Genomic DNA, 20000 nt, shown 5'->3' with positions numbered 1-20000 from the left:
GCCTCGTTGGCTATAATCTTTTCATTAAAGTATCTATCTCCTAGAACAGACATGTCAGACTCAGGCCTGGGGGCCAAATTTGGCCGCGATATAATTATATTTGGCCCTCGAGATCATATCAAATCTGTATTAGAGCTGCCCACCAGATACAAATAGGCTATAAAGACATTATTTATTGAAATTTTTGTTATTATTTTATATTCTGTTTGGTTCAGGATTCAATGTTTAAGCAAAACTATTATTAAACATTTATTTTAATAAGAAAAAGATTTAACATCCCTGATCTCGAAAAGAGAAAACCTGCAGATGTTGTTGAAATTTTTCAATAAACATTTAGTTTGACCCATGACTTAGTCCCAGTTTTTAATTTTGGCCTCTGTGAGTTTGAGTTTGACTCTCCTGTCCTAAAACATTCTGAAGTTCTGTGGTTTTAACTTAAATTTCCATGGAGCCACGCAGGTGATGAGCTACCTCCAGAAAGTTACACACTGTACCTTTACTTAATTATTTATGTTTTCTGTGTTTCTTATTCTGTGAAGAATTTTAGTTTCAGATTTGGTCTAAAATAAACCTGCCTTGCCCATGTTTTGTTGTGTTGCTGAACAAATGCAGCAAGAAAATTGATCCAGTGTATTATTATTATTTATCTTAGGCAAGTAAGTAAAAGCATTTTTCAATGCTTTTACAATGGAACATAGTGTCATCCAGATTGGTCTTAGTGTCTGTGTTTTTTGTACTTTTGTATTTTTGTGTTTTGCAGTTAACCATTGTCCCTGTCGTCCTCTAGTTTGCTTTTGTTGTTTTGTTTCTGGTCACGTCCCGTCCCCGAACTCGTTGCCCGACTCGTTCATGTTAAATAAATAACCTAAACTGCATTCCCGGCGCCGCGCTTTTATTACCACGGCCATAACATATTGTAATGGTGAAGACGATGAGTAACAGCTCGGTAACTTAACTCTCATCATACTGCAATAATACAAAAGGATTCCAATAACGGAAAGGAAATTAAAGATACCAACAGCGGTAAGGGAACAACAAACCTAAAGCAGCACTACAAACGGCAGCGTTGTTCTAAGACCCGCACTGTGACCAGACCATGTGTTTATAGAACAACTTGAATTTATGGATATTTTGGCGTTGTTTGAGACGTGGATCCTACGGAAGCCGAGAGGGTCACAGCAAACGCAAACGCCGCAACAAATACAAATGCGACAACACAACAAAAAAAGCCACAACAAACCAAAAAAAAGCCACAACGGAAATGACCGCGGGACTCTATTTTAATGCAAACGCCGCAACAAATACAAACGCCACAACACAAACGCAAATGCCACAACACATTAAAAAGCCACAACACATCAAAAAGCCACAACACAAACACAAATGCCGCAATACATTAAAAAGCCACAACACAAATGCCACAACACATTAAAAAGCCACAACGGAAGTGACCGCGGGACTCTATTTTCCGACGGACCGATCAAGCGGCAAGTGAAGAAGAAGAACTACAACGTGAAACGAATAATGATAAAACAATAAATTACTTTTACTTAGGTTTCCGACTTCTCCGTTCCTTTACTTTTCACGTTGTAGTTCTTCTTCTTCACTTGCCTCTTGATCGGTCCGTCGGAAAATAGAGTCCCGCGGTCACTTCTGTTCTGGCTTTTTAATGTGTTGTGGCATTTGCATTAAAATAGAGTCCCGCGGTCATTTCTGTGTGTTGTGGCTTTTTGTTGTGTTGTCGCATTTGTATTTGTTGCGGCGTTTGCGTTTGTTGTGACCCTCTCGGCTTCCGTAGGATCCAGACGGTTCCAGAGTTTTACACCACACACAGACACGTAGACAAACTTTTACTTTTAGTTTGAACATTTTGTCCCTTTGACATTCGTTTAAATTATGAGTTCTCGCTTTCATTTTGAACAACAAGGAATATGTAAATGAATAAAAAACTCTAAACATTGTGTCACTGGAGATTACAGCAGATTTATTGGTTTACCAGAGCTCTGAATTGTGCTTAAATCTTTACACCAGCAGATGGCAGTGTTGTGTAACTAAAATCTGTTTGGAGTTTTAGCAACACTTTCACATTCAATGCAGGTACATCTGTTTTTATAAAGTGTATCTGACTCAAACCGCACTTACAAGAGAACACCTGCAGGGGGAGCTCGTGCAGAAACTACTATTTATGCAGAAAAAGTATTATAAAAATATGTATTTATATAAAGACAGATTCATTTTATTTGTGAATTATGAGTTTAATCTGCCAAAAATATACAAAATCTTCAGCTCACTCAGTCACTTCTCCTTTCTGCTGGTGTCCCATATAAATCCTAATAATCTAAATAAAAAAATTAGTCAAATTAACACAAATTGTGGTTAACTAAGACTTCACGGGCTGATCGCTACAGTCGGGTCACGTGATTCTGGCATCTGGATGAAAAAAAAGTCCAATAAAACTTGATGTCTGTCATCAATAAAGATCAGATCAGACATACAAGTGTTTATGGACTAATAATAACCAAACACGTTTTTGTCAAGATGGATTTCATGTAAATAGACTGGATTCTTTGCTTTTTGTCTGAGATGTTGAAATGATCAATCTTTTAAGAGCTGGAGCCAAGGTTTTTATTCATAATCAGGATCTACAGCGTCATAAACAACACACCACAAGGCATCGCGAGAGTCGGGAAAACAACGGCGAACAGCGATAGGTATTGTAAAGTCCAAACATTTGTGAAGCCGTAGTTGACGCTTTGCGCACCTTGTTCCACCTTTTAAAATGCTTCAAAAATAAAAGAATCCACGGAGAGCGAGATCCAAGTGCAGTTTAAAAACTCTTTACTGAGGACTCACATTATTAGGACAAACAAATACAAACAAAAAAAGGGGAACTTTAACACATCGGTGACAGGAGGTCAAAAAAACTGTCTGGCTCCACTCCACCCTCCCATGGTGCACCTGTTCACGTCTTAAATAAGGAGCCGTAGACGACAAAATAATACAAAAATTAAACATTACTTAGGTAAACTTATGATTAACATTAGCAATAATTAATTGAAAGAAAAATGTAAATAGATTAAATTATTTTGTAACAAATAATCAACAAATAATCATATTAACCATAAAGAATTAAGAAAATACCAAAAATCACGCATTTTAAATAAATATTAAATCAAACAAAATAAAAATAATTATCTCAGTAATGAAAAAAACTCCAAACTGGGTTTATGCTCCCACAGGTATTTAACTGGATGCAACATGACTGAATGAAGCAGAAAAAAGCAGCGCTGGTTTATGACTCTGTAGATCCATGATTCTGAATAAAACACAACAAAATAAACCGTTTATTTAGTCATGTTTTATTCAAAATCAGGATCAGAGTTTTCCCGGCTCTCGCGGTGCCTTGTGGTCTGTGGTTTATGAAGTTATGCCTGATTATGAATAAATCTTTAGCTCCAGTTCTTAAAAAAAAAAGATAATTTCCACATCTCAGACAAAAAACAAAAAATCCAGACAGTTTACATGAAATGCAGCGCGACCGAAACTCGAATGAACACTTGTGTCAGTCTGATCTGATCTTTATTTATGACAGAAATCAAGTTTTACGTTATCAGGTTCTGAGTTTGTTTTTCATACCCGACAGTTTCGACTGCTGAAATATCGGAAGACCAAATGAATCTCACCGGACTAGAAATCAAGTTTTATCGGAGTTTTGCTGACTTTTTCCTCACCTCAGCCCGAGTCACGTGATCATCACCTGAATGTAGTGATCTGCATGTCCGAGTGCACTGTAGGGGGCGCTAAAGAGTGTAAGACTTTGTAGTGAATGAGGAGTTAGGGACATTTGGACACTTAGAGCTTAATAAAAGTGATTTCTTCATGTAGTCTGCACTGAAACGGAGCAAAGGATCATGGTCTATGTAGTTCCCGTTGTTTTTTTAAGCTGTTGCTGCACCAAAAACAATGACGATACGATATCACGATATTTCCAATATTGTTAAATCTCTATAAATAAATGACATATATACTGTTTTGTTTTTGTTTTCTTTTGTGTGTGTACCTTGTTGTCCATGTACTCGAGCCAGTGCAGGCCCAGGTTGGTGACGATGCGCGGAGTCCCGTCATCCACCGGCAGAATATCGATCTTAAACTTCTGCGGAGCCGCCGTCACGACCTGGAACGAAACACCAGCACGTTTAAAGATCCTACATCACACATAATTGACTCTTGTGAGCTTTACTTCATGTTAGAAGTTTGTTTCCTCATCAAAAACAAACCTGGACTTGCATTTTAATTCATTCACAAGTCTGAGTAACTCTTTATTATTAAGGTGCTCTGTTCCACCTTGTGATGTCATGTAGAGATAGTATTCAAGTTAGTTAGTTCCTTTTACCTTCAGTTAAGTAGAAATTGGCAATTGCAGGACTATAATTATGTATATAGCAATAAGGATTCTTGCGAAGGTGTGAGGAGTTTTAAAACACAGTTGAGCACTTGCTGTATTACCACATGACATCACGAGGTGGAACAGAACAGAGTGTTTTCAGTTTGAGAGAAGAACTCAGTCTGAATCTGCAGGGTTTGTGTTAGAGATGCGCGGATGGGCTATTTTTTCATCCGCAACCGCGACACAAAACTCATCATCCGCCCGCTGTCCATTTTGCACCGAAGGTTTTCAAAACCGCACCCGCCCGCCATCCGCCGATTGATTTTAGATTTTAGAACAATCATACAGCAAACAAACTAAGGAGCCTCGATAAAAATGCAAACTCTATAGCTCATTCATTCCAAAATTCGCTCAGCGTGTATGTCCACATTCTTAATTGTCCGTAACAACCCCAGACTTACCTGGTTTTCTTACGCAGCTAATTAATTGACAATGTTTTCCGACTAGGCTATTTTTGAACCTTCTTGCCTTCGTGTTGGATGTTGTTACATTCTGAACATTCTGCCATTGCCCGATGTTATTTCAAAGTCATAGCCTCACTCCATCGGTCTTTCTTTAAGTTTTAAATACCCCGAGTGGCAGTCTACGCTATAATGTCTGCGTGTTTTAAAATATAACTGATATCGAAATGGCCCTATAGCCACTTATGTGTTGGCAAACAGCTGAAATAAATTAGAAATAATAAAATAAACTGCATATAATATGTGCCTCGTAAACCTTAGGCATCAATAACCCGACACAACCTGAACCTTCAGAACATAAAAACGAGGTCAAATGGGCTAATTAAGGACATGACGTACACTTCATACTACAAGCATAGACAATGAGACTCGTCTTTTCAGATGTAGGTAACAATACTAACAATTTTTTTTTTTTTTTAGTAGTTAATCCGCCACCCGCCCGAATTTAATTAAAATATAATTTTTCATCACGTCATCCGCCCGACCCGCGGATTAACCGTGGATACCGCGGTTGTAACCGCAATCCGCGCATCTCTAGTTTGTGTGTTCAACATGTGTGAAGTGCTTTATAATTAGATACAGATATCTTTTACCTCAAGAGCTGCTTATACAGAACAATCTGTACTGAGGTAAGACACGTTTTAATCAAATACATAAAGAGATGGGTTCATGTACATTTCTTTTTAATACAATTCTCAAAATACTCCATGAAAATAAAAGTCAGAGGAAGATAGTTTTTTCACGATACTCAAATCTCAAACTCGATTTCGATATCAGACTTGATACTCAATACTGATTCCACATTGATAATAGAAGAATAGTCGTACAAAAACACAGAGGATGTGAGAGCTTCAGGGGATCTCAGGCCCCATAGTTCGTATTTGAGTTGTTTTCGTTGTGTTTTCGTTCACACTAATCCGATGGAAAACGGCTCCAGAGACGGAACGACCTGGCACTGTGTGGACGCCTGAAGATGTTGATACTCTGATGTAGGAATTCTTGTCGTGTCCTTATTGGACCACATCACTGTGACTCGCTCCTTCCTGATTCGGTTCTTGACATCGGTCATGTGACGCTATTGCGAAAAACATGCGGGAAACAGCGTGGCCGTGCTCGACGTAAAATTCAGTGTTGCATTCTGTAACAACTGAACCTCGTCGTCGGTCCACAAAAACACTGTTTTCACGCTTGCCATCTTCCTCGACACAAAATCAGCTGCTGCAACTTCAGACGCGGTGCTCCACTTCCATGTTTTTACCGCCCACATGACGATGTGACAACGTGACGGCAGCCTAGTCACGTGACTAACGTTTCAGGCAGTTTCGCATTACTGTGTGGATAAGGAAGTCTGTGATTACGAACACAGATACAGTGATACAGTGGTTCGGTGATTCATAGAGCCCTGCACTCCCGCGGGACCCGACGCAAAACAGAGCAGCGCGGGACACATTGTGAAAGCTGGAGCAGGACTACACAATGCAGGAGCGGGCGGGTGGAATGATAAACTGCAGTCCCACAAACTAAATATGAGCGTTAAGTAAAATATCCAAAGATTCATGTTTGCCTCATACATCATTTGTGCTGGAGATTTTATTTTACACAATTTTACAATTTGCGGATGTGGTCTAATCTCATGCACGTTTTAGACAATTCCTTTCTGCTGCTCCGTGTTTGATAGAGTTTAAGAAAGAGAATGTTCCCCATCTTGAGGGATTTTGCGGGCGACAGCGGGACAAAATATCACAGATGCGGGCGGGAGCGGGACGGAAAATTACAATTCTTTGTGGAAGACTGAAATTTCTGTCCTGTGCAGACCTCTAATCCAGAACAGGTGCTCCTCAAGAACGAGGCTCAAAAGCAAAAACATATACTGGAGATGATCAAGCTTTTACTGCAAAAACTTACTGTGACAAAGCATAATTATTAAACTATAACGATTAAAGGACTTTTATTCCTTTTAATTTGGACTTTTTGACCGCTTTTTACTTTATCACAGCAAGTTTTTACATTACAAGCTCGGTCATCTGCGCTACGGTAAATATTAAATCATTGTATTTTGTTTTCTGTATAGTCCCTCAGTGGTCCATGGGTTTGTACCAGTCTCTTCACACTTATACTTGTTCTCATGCAGCTCAAAATCATTCTAAACCGATTCAGGAAAGGTTCTTTTTTAGTATCGATACCTGCTCAAATGAGTATCTAGTTTTAATATCGATTGGCGTCTGATTTCTGCTACTTTTGACGACCCTGGAGGAAGATTCAAACGTGTTTTTTACAGCAAAATCGACGAGCCGGGCAGATTTTTTCCAGTTATTTAATAAGATCAAACTGTGTAGATAAAACTACAGAGAGAAACGTGTACGATTGGGCATCTGACAGTTCTGAGACGTTCTCCCGCGTTTCTTCTGAGCTCGAAACTGCTTTAAGTCAAGTCGACGTGGCACTATTTTAAAACATAAAAAAATCAATAAAAGTAATAACTCACAGCTGTCTGACATTCAACATTTTTATTTTATTACATTTTCTGTTGGGTTTTTGATGCGTTCCCTTCGACTGTTGGCTCGTGCGTCTCCACAGCCGAGGTTTTCAAATGTCACTTTGGAATCAGAAGACCCCGCGTGCCCTTTGCTCGGTGTTTGTCAGAAGAATGTGAAGAGCCGAGCGAGACGTGCGGCCGAGGCTGATCCGCGCTGTCAGGATTCACTCTTCACATATGGAACATTCATTATTAAAGGTGGATTATGTAACTTCTCCGATGGAGGCTCCGTGGAAATGTGTTTCTCTGTGGAGATGTTGTTGGTTTGTCTGGAGTGTTTCAAATCCATGTGTCGCGTGTTCGTTTGTTTTTCAAAGTAAAATCAAAAATGAGAAAATGTAAAAAGAAAACAACGATTTTTTTCATTATTTGTTTTATTTATTTCACCAAAACTAAAATGAAAAAACGGTCAATGATTTGTTTTTTAGTTTTTGATTTTTTTTTTTGACTAAACCAGGACTAAACCGGTCTCATTCTTGGTCTCAGGACCAAGACCGGTAGGTCTGGTTCCGGTCTCAGTCCTGATCCTAGTTCCGGTCTTGTCCCAGTCTCAGTCCTGGTCTGCTCTTGGTCTCAGTTCTGGCCACAGTCCTTGTCTCAGTCCTGGTCTCAGTCCCAGTCTCGGTCCCAGACTCAGTCCTAGTCAGGACTGAGACCGAGACTCAGACTGGGACCAACCAGGACTCAGACCAGAACCAGACCAGGACTGAGACCGGGACCAGACCAGGACTGAGACCGGGACCAGACCGGAACCAGACCAGGACTGAAACTGGGACCAGGATCAGGACTGAGACCGGGACCAGACCGAGACCGGGAACAGGATTAGGACTGCGACCAGGACCAGACCGGGACTGAGGCTGGGACTGAGATTAGTTTAGTCCTGGTTTAGTCCTAGTTTAGACCTGGTCTAGTCCTGGTTTAAATCTGTTAAACCTGTTTTAGTCCTGGATTAGACCTGGTTTAGTCCTGGTGCAGGCCGTTATCCGTTTATTCAATTTTTCATTTAAACACAAAATCAAAACCTGAAAAAACAAATCATTACCTGTTTTTTCATTTTGGTTTAAAAAAAAAAAAAAAAAACATAATTTTTTCGTTTTCTTATTTTTGGTTTTATTTTGAAAAATGACTGAACGAATGATACACGGATTGTTCCACAGTGTGGCATTAAACTTTTCTATCTTCATGGAGACCAAACCAGACCAAGTTACAGGTCAGATCTGTGTTTTTTTGAGCTATAAAACCTCCTGTAATTGAATAAATGTAAAGTAGAGCTGTTTAAAGTCACACTGTGGAACATTCCAGACAGATCAATGGCATATCCATAGAAACGAGCAGGTGACGTGCCTTTAACAAAAAAGTTACACAGTGCACGTTTAAGAAATTCTCTTTTTCACCCACATTTTTATGACGAAGACCAGAACTGCAGAGATTTTAAGAGCGAGATATTTGTTTTTTTGTATTTTCGATTCTCTTGATAAATTCACGTGGTTTATTGCTTTTTCTCCGGGGGCTGCTCATGCTCATTATCCTTGGCTTCAAACACTGTTGATTCTTTCATTGTTAATCTATGTTTTTGTATCCACATAAATAAATGAAAACTCTGACTAATTAACTATTAAAATAATTGACGGACTATTTTAACTCTTAAATGTGAATTAATTAATGAACAAGTTTTTCATCAGTAAAACACCATTATGCAAAATTCAAATATTCTCCATCTTCTCCAGCCTTCAGTATTTTTATTTTTACTGTTGTCTGATAAAATGTGCTTAAAAAATTCACTAATAAGGCAACTAATTAAAAAAATAAAAATAAAAATCACTGCAGATGGTTAGTTACAGTCCTGATGCTAAAATGAATTTTGACGGCAAATGAAATGCAATGCAGTTGTTAATTTCTTTTAATTAAATTTTTTTGTTTTAGTTAATTTATAGTTGCATTTTCTTTCTTTTTTTTTTTTTTAAATATTGCACTACCTCAGTTTGTGTGTGGGTCCCATGAGTAAAAATAATTAGAGCTGTTCCCCGTCCTCTCTTCTGTTCATTTCGATGCCGTTGTTGTTGTTTGTCTCACAGCTGATAAAATTATCCATAAATGTGATTAATGGAACTGTGCTCTTACGCATGGTCCTGGTTAAATCCTGTTTTAGTCGTGGTTTAGAACAGATTTTTGTCCTGGTTTTAGTTCTGGTTTAGTCCAGGGTTAAATCCTATTTTAGTCCTGGTTTAGAACTGTTTCTAGTTGTGGTTTAGTCCTTTTTTAAGTCCTAGTTTTAGTCCTGGTTTAGAACTGTTTCTAGTTGTGGTTTAGTCCTGGTTTTAGTTCTGGTTCAGTCCTGGTTGGTTAAATCCTGTTTTAGTCCAGGTTTAGAACTGTTTCTAGTCGTGGTTTAGTCCTGGATTAGTCCTGGTTTAATCCTGGTTTTTGTTTTGGTTTTAGACCTGGTTTAGACCTGATTTAGAACTGATTTAGAAATGGTTTAGAACTGATTTTAGTCCTGGTTTAATCCTGGTTTAGTTCTGTTTTAGAGCTGGTTTAGAACTGATTTAGAACTGATTTAGAAATGGTTTAGAACTGATTTTAGTCCTGGTTTAATCCTGGTTTAGTTCTGGTTTTAGAGCTGGTTTAGAACTGATTTAGAGCTGATTTTAGTCCTGGTTAAATCCTTTTTTAGTCCTGGTTTTAGTTCTGGTTTAGTGGCGCGGGAAACGCAGGAAGAGGCACAGTCCACGCGGCGTATGAGACGAGGGGTTTGCACTTTCTCGGCCCGTTACCAAACGACCCAGGGCCCAGTACTGGTCCAGGGCCTGAGTATTGGGGACCCCTGATCTCCCAGACAGATAGATAAATGCTTTATTAATCCTGAAGGAAATACATGTTTCAGCATCAACAACGAAACATAATAATAATGTATGTACTGCAAATCCCAGTCCTTTTACCCCCCTGTACCTGTGTTCCCGTGTTCTCGTGTTCCCTTGTTCTGGAGTTCTCGTGTACCCGTGTTCCCATGTACCCGTGTTCCCAAGTACCCGTGTTCTCGTGTTCCCGTGTTTTCGTGTACCCGAGTTCTCGTGTTCCCATGCACCCGTGTTCTCGAGTACCCGTGTTCTCCTGCTCCCATGTACCCGTGTTCTCGAGTTCTCCTGCTCCCGTGTACCCGTGTTCCCATGTGCCCGTGTTCCTATGTACCCATGTTCTCGTGTTCTCCTGCTCCCATGTACCCGTGTTCCCATGTACCCGTGTTCTCGTGTACCCGTGTTCTCGTGTTCCCAAGTACCTGTGTTCTCGTGTACCTGTGTTTTCGTGTTCCCGAGTTCTCGTGTTCCCATGCACCCGTGTTCTGTTCTCGTGTACCCGTGTTCCCATGTACCCGTGTTCTCGAGTACCCGTGTTCTCGTGTTCCCATGTACCCGTGTTCTCGAGTACTCGTGTTCCCATGTACCCGTGTTCTCGTGTACCCGTGTTCTCGTGTTCCCATGTACTCGTGTTCTCCTGCTCCCGTGTTCCCATGTACCCGTGTTCTCGTGTTCTCCTGCTCCCATGTACCCGTGTTCCCATGTACCCGTGTTCTCGTGTGCCCGTGTTCCCATGTACCCGTGTTCCCGTGTTCCCGTGTTCTCCTGCTCCCGTGTGCCCGTGTTCCCATGTGCCCGTGTTCCTGTGTTCTCATGTACCCGTGTTCTCGTGTGTATCCGTGTACCGTGTGCCCGTGTGCCCGTGTATACCCGTGTGCTCATGTGCCCGTACCTCTTTGCCAGCCTCGTGCACCATGAAGAGCAGGTTGGTGGAGTCGGAGAGGCTGAAGCTGAATCGGTCTTTGAGGGAGTTGGAGCCGTCGTGGTTGTAGCTGATCCGGTTCTGGTAGATGTCGTCCATGGTGAAGGAGCTGGTCTGGCGGTAGCTCTGGCCGTTGTGCGTTCGCTCGATGGTGCCGTGACGAGGCGGCTGCACCACGGTGAAGACGAGCGACTCCGCCTGGGCACGGACAGAGAAACAGACTTTAAATGGTGTGTTTTGAAACGAACCTATTCTGCAAAATCGACTTTTCACAGTTTCAGTAGTAGTAGTAGTAGTAGTAGTAGTAGTAGTGGTAGTAGTGGTAGTAGTAGTAGTAGTAGTAGTAGTGGTAGTAGTAGTAGTAGTAGTAGTAGTGGTAGTAGTAGTAGTGGTAGTAGTAGTAACACGCGCATCGAACGAACACGCGCATGCGAACGAACACGCGCATCGAAACGAACACGCGTATGGAACGAACACGCGCATCGAACGAACACGCGCATGGAACGAACACGCGCATCGAACGAACACGCGCATCGAACAAACACGTGCAGTGAACGAACACGTGTATCGAACGAACACGTGCATCGAACGAAGACGTGTATCAAATGAACACGTGCATTGAACGAACATGTGCATCGAACGAACACGTGTATCGAATGAAGACGTGTATCGAATGAAGACGTGCATTGAACGTACACGTGTATCGAACAAACACGCGCATTGAACGAACATGTGCATCCAACAAACCTGCGCATCAAATGAACACGTGCATCGAATTAACTTGCTCATCGAACGACCACGTGTATCGAATTAACATGCGTATCGAACGAAGACGCACATCGAACGAACACGCACATCGAACAAACACACATATAAAATTAACACGTCCATCGCACGAACAAGTGTATCGACCAAAAACGGACACGTGCATCAACCAAACACGTGCATTGAACAAACAGGTGTATCGACCGAAAACGAACAAGCGAATCGTGGGATCAGTATCGCACGATTCCATAACATATTGAATATCGTTGCATTTCTAATGCCCGTCGCTCTGTACTTACTTCGTTCTTCAATTTTATTTCCTTAATTTGTGATACTCGTAGGAATCAGCAGCGTCGAAGAATCATTTTCGTACAAATTTTTAAAATCTGCTGCTCCGTGTGATCTGCCGTTATCCGTCTGAAGTGCCCATAATTTCACAGCTCTTTGTTGTGTCGTTTTAGATCAATATTGCAATTTAAGATGTAATTTTTCACAATTCTCAGAGACCAGAGTGCAGTTAAGTTAAAGACCAAAATTAGCATGCTAAGGCGCACTTCCTGATCCACACAATAAAACCCTTTGCGATTAGTACGGCACTTTAAAACTCCTCTGAAAAGTGCGATTTCCCGATAATGAAAAACGGCCTCATCTGAACAATTTCTCCTCACTGGAAAATAAATCTACGTTTTTTTTTCTTTTTTCTTTTACCAAACACATTTTGATTTGAAAGTTCAGTCGGGTTCAGCGTGTTCCTCCATCACTCGTGAACATGTCGCTCTAATGCGCCTCACGCTGGACTTCTTTCATTGTGCAGAGGAAGGTGAGGGACGCCGAGTCATTTGGAGCGCAGGAGGAAATTGCGGCGGGACGGAGATGAATAGGCCCCGAGAGACGACGCTTCAATCGGCTTTTCTTTAAAAAACACAAATTGAAGTCGGAGGGAAACAAAAAAACAACAAAAGTAACGACATTTTTATCACTGTTCGTACGATTTAGGTTGTGTAACGGTGAATGAATGTTCTGCCAGGGGTCCGGCTTTAGACCTGATTTAGTCCTGGTTCAGTACTGGTTTAGTCCCAGTTCAGTTCTGGTTCAGTCCTGTTTTAGTCCTGCTTTAATCCTGGTTCACTCCAAATTAAGTTCTGGTTTAGTCCTAGTTGAGTCCTGGTTGAGTCCTGTTTTAGTCCTGTTTGAGTCCTGGTCGAGTCCTGGTCGAGTCCTGCTTTAGTCCCAGTTCAGTCCTGTTTTAGTCCTGGTTTTAGTCCTGCTTTAGTCCTGCTTTAGTCCTGGTTTAGTCCTGCTTTAGTCCTGCTTTAGTCCTGTTTTAGTCCTGGTTCAATCCTGTTTTAGTCCAGTTTTAGTCCTGGTTCAGTCCTGGTTGAGTCCTGCTTCAGTCCTGCTTTAGTCCTGGTTTAGACCTGCTTTAGACCCACTTTAGTCCTGCTTTAGTCCTGGGTGAGTCCTGCTTTAGTCCTGGGTGAGTCCTGGTTTAGTCCTGTTTTAGTCCTGGCTTAGTCCTGTTTTAGTCCTGGTTCAATCCTGTTTTAGTCCTGTTTTAGTCCTGCTCTAGTCCTGGTTGAGACCTGCTTTAGTCCTGCTTTAGTCCCAGTTTAGTCCAGTTTTAATCCTGGTTTTAGTCCTGTTAAAGTGCAGTTTTAGTTCTGGTTTAGTCCTGCTTTAGTCCTGTTTATTTGCAGTTTTAGTCCTAGTTTTAATCCTGCTTTAGTCCTGTTCAAGACCAGTTTTAGTCTTGGTTTAGTCGTGGATTAGTCCTGGTTTAGTCCCGGTTTAGTCCTGGTTTAGTCCTGTTTTAGTCCTGCTTTAATCCTGGTCCAGTCCTGGTTTATTCCTGGTCCAGTCCTGGTTTATTCCTGTTTTAATCCTGTTTAAATCCAGTTTTACTCCAGTTTTAGTCCTGGTTCAGTCCTGGTCCAGTCCTGGTTTATTCCTGTTTTAATCCTGTTTAAATCCAGTTTTACTCCAGTTTTAGTCCTGGTCCAGTCCTGGTCCAGTCCTGGTCCAGTCCTGCTTTATTCCTGGTCCAGTCCTGGTTTATTCCTGGTCCAGTCCTGCTTTATTCCTGGTCCAGTCCTGGTTTATTCCTGTTTTAATCCTGTTTAAATCCAGTTTTACTCCAGTTTTAGTCCTGGTCCAGTCCTGGTCCAGTCCTGGTCCAGTCCTGGTCCAGTCCTGGTTTAGTCCTGGATTAGTCCTGGTTTAATCCTGTTAAATCCAGTTTTAGTCCAGTTTTAGTCCTGGTCCAGTCCTGGTTTATTCCTGTTTTAATCCTGTTTAAATCCAGTTTTACTCCAGTTTTAGTCCTGGTCCAGTCCTGGTCCAGTCCTGGTCCAGTCCTGGTCCAGTCCTGGTCCAGTCCTGGTCTAGTCCCGGTTCACCTCTGTGTCTGCGTCCGTGGCCTTCAGCTCAAACTCGGTGATGGTTTTCCTCACTCCCTCCTGGACTCTCATCCCGGGGACGGAGAGCAGAGGCAGAGAGTCGTCCACCGGTTTGATCGTGATGTAGAAGGTCTGGGCCACCTGCAAATACCACCACAAATACACACAAAAGTACAAATAAATATATAACACAGTACGTATAAATATATAAAACACTGATGATACATAAACACAAAGTACATAGTATAAATATATATAATAAATAGTAAAATATATAGAGAACAAACAGCAGGTTCTTAAGAGCAGATCTCTGTCCAACTGTGTACGAGGTTCAGAAAGATGAAGAAATACTTTTACTACTACTACTACTACTACTGCTAATACTGCTACCACTACTACTACTACTACTACTACTACTACAAGAACTACTACTACTATCATTAGAGTTACTACTACTACATCTACAATTACAGCTGCTACTACGACTACTATAACTACTATCAATACAGCTACTACTACTACTAAAGCTACTGCTAGTACTACTACTACTACTACTACTACTACTACAAGAACTACTACTACTATCATTAGAGTTACTACTACTACATCTACAATTACAGCTGCTACTACGACTACTATAACTACTATCAATACAGCTACTACTACTACTAAGCTACTGCTAGTACTGCTACTACTACTACTACTACTACTACTACTACTACTACTACTCCAAGAACTACTACTACTATCATTAGAATTACTACTACTACATCTACAATTACAGCTACTACTACTACTACTTCTACTATTACTACTACTACTGCTACTACTACCAGTACAGCTATTATTACTACAACTAATAAAACTACTGGTAGTACTACTACTGCTACTGTTACTACTACCATTACAACTACTACTACTAAAGCTACTGCTAGTACTACTACTACTACTACCATAAGAACTACTACTACTACTACTGCTGCTGCTACTACTGCTACTACTACTACTACTACTACTACTCCAAGAACTACTACTACTATCATTAGAATTACTACTACTACATCTACAATTACAGCTACTGCTACTACTACTACTACTTCTACTATTACTACTGCTACTACTACTACCTTAAAGCTACTACTACTACTACTACTACTGCTACTACTACCAGTACAGCTATTATTACTACAACTAATAAAACTACTGGTAGTACTACTACTGCTACTGTTACTACTACCATTACAACTACTACTACTACCACTACCACTATTACAGCTATTATTACTACTACTACTACTACTTCCATTTAGGCTACTCCTACTCCTACTACCATAAGAACTACTACTACTACTAATACTACTAATACTACCACTAGTACTACTTCTTCTACCATCATACTACTGATACTACCAATACAGCTACTGCTACTACTACTACTACCATTAGAACTACTACTATTAGTACTACTATGACTACTACCACCATACCAATATTACCAATACAGCTGCTGCTACTAATACTACAACATTTAAAACTACTACTACTACTACTACTACTACTACTACCCACCATTACAGGTATTACTAGGTGTGTTTACAAAGTGATTAACAATTTAAAACTAAATGTTTTCTCTTGTGAATGTGAAAAAAATGTGATGCTCAGAGGTTTGTGTTTGACTCGTGCTTGTACTGTCCACTTTTCATTCAAACTTTATCAAACTGTTAAAAAAATAAAAAAAAAAAAATGTTCTCACTGGCCCAAAGTTGAGAAGTTGCCCGTGTTTTTTTTTTTTTTTTTCCCTCCGTCTGGCAGCAGTCGTGGTGTTGTGCTGCTTAATTAACACATGGACCTGAGAATGTGTCGGCGCTGGTCAATTTAAGTCACATTTAAAGCCAAACGGACGATCCCTGGTGCGTTTGGGTTTTGTTTTGGCCTGAAGCGTTTCCTCGTCCTCCAGCCCACACCCCCCTCCAAAATATAACATCTCAAACTCCAACCGACGAGGCCGATACGTGCGCAGAGTCTCACATTTTACCTCCAGATTAGTGCGGTTCTGGTCCTGGTTTAGTCCTGGTCTAGTCCTGGTTTTAGTCCTGGTTTTAGTCCTGGTTTAGGTCTGGTTTAGTCCTGGTTTAGTCCGGGTTTTAATCTGGTTTAGTCCGGGTTTAGTCCTGGTTTAGTCCTGGTTTAGTCTGGGTTTTAGTCTGGTTTAGTCCGGGTTTAGTCCTGGTTTTAGTCCTGGTTTTAGTCCCTGGTTTTAGTTAGTCCTGGTTTTAGTCTGGTTTAGTCCGGGTTTTAGTCTGGTTTAGTCCGGGTTTTAGTCTGGTTTAGTCCGGGTTTTAGGTTTTAGTCTGGTTTAGTCCGGGTTTAGTCCTGGTTTTAGTCTGGTTTAGTCCTGGTTTTAGTCTGGTTTAGTCCGGGTTTAGTCCGGGTTTTAGTCTGGTTTAGTCCAGGTTTAGTCCTGGTTTAGTCCTAGTTTAGTCCGGGTTTATTCCGGGTTTAGTCCGGGTTTTAGTCTGGGTTTTAGTCCTGGTTTAGTCCTGGTTTGGTCCTGGTTTAGTCCGGTTTAGTCCTGGTTTAGTCCTGGTTTAGTCCGGGTTTAGTCCGGGTTTAGTCCTGGTTTAGTCCTGGTTTAGTCCTGGGTTTAGTCCTGGTTTAGTCCTGGTTTAGTCCTGGTTTAGTCCGGGTTTAGTCCGGGTTTAGTTCCTTTTTATGATTCATATATAATAATCTTGTTTTCAGACTCAATGAGGTTTGCTCTGCTACTACAACTTGTACTACAACTACAAGTACTACTACTATTACAACTTTTACTACTACTACTACTACTACTACTATTATTACAACTACTACAACTACTACTACTACTACAACTACTACAACTACTATTACAACTACTACTACAACAACTACTACAACTACTACTACAACTACTACTACTACAACTACTATTACAACTACTACTACTACTACTACTACAACTACTATTACAACTACTACTACTACTACAACTACTATTACACTACTACTACTACTAACTACTACTACTACTACTACTACTACTACTACTACTATTACAACTACACTACTACATTACTACTACTTACAACTACAACTACTACAACTACTACTACAACAACTTACTATTACAACAACTACTACTACTACTACAACTACTACTACTACAACTACTATTACAACTACTACTACAACTACTACTACTAGTGGGCGGCAGTAGCTCAGTGGGCGGCAGTAGCTCAGTTGGTAGAGCATTCGCCCACTGATCTGAAGGTTGGCGGTTCGAATCCAGCTCTTGACATAAACATCACAGGTTGAGTGGTCAGATCCACTGACCCACAGGTTGGCTGGTGTGATTCCAGCTCCCACAGATGAATGCTGCCGTTGTGTCCTTGGGCAAGACACTTAACCCACCTTGCCCACAGTGTCTGCGTACACTGGTGTGTGAATGGGTGAGTGGTTCCTTGTTGTAAAGCGCTTTGAGTGCCTTGAAGGTGGAAAAGCGCTATAGAAAAATGTGACCATTACTATACAACAAACTACTACTACTATTACAACTACTATACAACTACTACTACAACTACTATTACAACTACTACTACAACTACTACTACTACAACTACTATTACAACTACTACTACTACAACTACTATTACAACTACTACTAACTACAACTACTATTACAACTACTACTACAACTACAACTACTATTACAACTACTACAACAACTACTACTATTACAACTACTACAACTACTACTACTATTACAACTACTACTACAACTACTATTACAACAACTACAACAACTACTACTACTACAAGTACTATTACAAACTACTACTACAACTACTACAACTACAACTACAACTACTACTACAACTACAATTACAACTACTAACTACTAATTACAACTACTACAACTACAATTACAACTACTATAACTACTACTACTACTACTACTACTACGACTACTACTACAAGAACTACAACTACTGCTAGTATTACTTCTACTACTAGTATTACTACTACTTTTAAACTACACACACTTTCACTAGAATCATCTGGATCATTTCAGACTTGGAATTTGCTGATTTCTCGTGAACTAAAGGTAAAAGGATCTGTTCACTTCAAAAACACAATAGAACGTGAGTTTCAACATGACATAATCGTAAATAAAACAAAATAAAAGTTTACACTGGTCTATGTGCTGCGATACTTGTTCTGATACACCTCAAGATCATTCTAAAGCGATTCGGGAAAGGTTCCGGAAGTTCGTAAAACCGTAAAACATGAAGAACTTCCGGGAGTGGAACCCACAGCCTCCTGACCTCGTTGTTGCCGTCGGATACGGTGAAGGAGAACTGGTCGGCGTGTTTCTCCTCTTCGCTGGTGTGGACGTACTGGACGCTCCGAGACGCCAGATCAGCCTGAGTGAACGAGCTGATCCTGGAGCCTAAAGAGAGAGAGAGAGAGAGAAAAAAACATGAACTTTTGAGATTTTCTTTTGGATTTTACACTGGAGAGATGATGGACAGACGAACGACAGACCCAACAACCCAACAATCCAACAACCCAAGAATCCAACAACCCAACAATCCAACAACCCAACAATCCAACAACCCAACAATCCAACAACCCAACAATCCAACAACCCAACAACCCAACAAATCCCAACAATCCAACAACCCAACAACCCAACAATCCAACAACCCAACAATCCAACAATCCAACAACCCAACAATCCAACAATCCAACAACCCAACAACCCAACAACCCAACAACAATCCAACAATCCAACAATCCAACAACCCAACAATCCAACAACCCAACAATCCAACAATCCAACAACCCAACAACCCAACAATCCAACAATCCAACAACCCAACAACACAACAACACAACAATCCAACAATCCAACAACCCAACAACCCAACAACAATCCAACAACCAACAAACCCAACAATCCAACAATCCAACAATCCAACAACCCAACAACCCAACAATCCAACAATCCAACAACCCAACAACCCAACAACCCAACAACCCAACAATCCAACAATCCAACAACCCAACAATCCCAACAACCCAACAATCCAACAACCCAACAACCCAACAATCCAACAACCCAACAACCCAACAACCCAACAATCCAACAACCCAACAATCCAACAACCAACAACCAACAATCCAACAATCCAACAATCCCAACAACAATCCAACAACCCAACAACCCAACAATCCAAACAATCCAACAACAATCCAACAATCCAACAATCCAACAACCCAACAATCCAACAACAATCCAACAACCCAACAACAACCCAACAACCAACAACAACCCAACAACCCAACAATCCAACAATCCAACAATCCAACAATCCAACAACCCAACAACCCAACAACCCAACAACCCAACAACCCAACAACCCAACAATCCAACAATCATTGGCGCCATTTGTCCAACTCCTGTTTTACTTCACTTTTCCGACTCTGTGTGTTTTAGAGTCGAGTTTAGGATTTTACTGATCATTTTTAAAGCTCGTTTAGGTTTAGGTACTACTACTACTACTACTACTACTACTACTACTACTACTACACTA

The 20000-nt window shown here is 40.7% G+C and overlaps 1 protein-coding gene across 1 annotated transcript in view; it reads right to left on the bottom strand.

Moving 5' to 3' along the window:
• fras1 (Fraser extracellular matrix complex subunit 1) overlaps positions 1 to 20000 on the bottom strand; it is a 607084-nt gene that overhangs the window by 48290 nt on the left and 538794 nt on the right. Inside the window, exons 49-52 of the mRNA XM_055161976.1 lie at positions 18729 to 18853; positions 14383 to 14523; positions 11192 to 11419; positions 4061 to 4174 (exon numbers count right to left, since the gene is read on the bottom strand). Coding sequence (XP_055017951.1) covers positions 4061 to 4174; positions 11192 to 11419; positions 14383 to 14523; positions 18729 to 18853 — 608 coding nt within the window. The remainder of the gene's footprint in view (positions 1 to 4060; positions 4175 to 11191; positions 11420 to 14382; positions 14524 to 18728; positions 18854 to 20000) is intronic.

The sequence above is a fragment of the Boleophthalmus pectinirostris genome, unplaced genomic scaffold (genome assembly GCF_026225935.1).
Source record: "Boleophthalmus pectinirostris isolate CB_2022bp ecotype Guang Dong unplaced genomic scaffold, ASM2622593v1 HiC_scaffold_4, whole genome shotgun sequence".
In the NCBI taxonomy this organism is placed as follows: Eukaryota; Metazoa; Chordata; class Actinopteri; order Gobiiformes; family Gobiidae; genus Boleophthalmus; species Boleophthalmus pectinirostris.
This window is presented reverse-complemented; position numbering and strand designations above follow the sequence as displayed.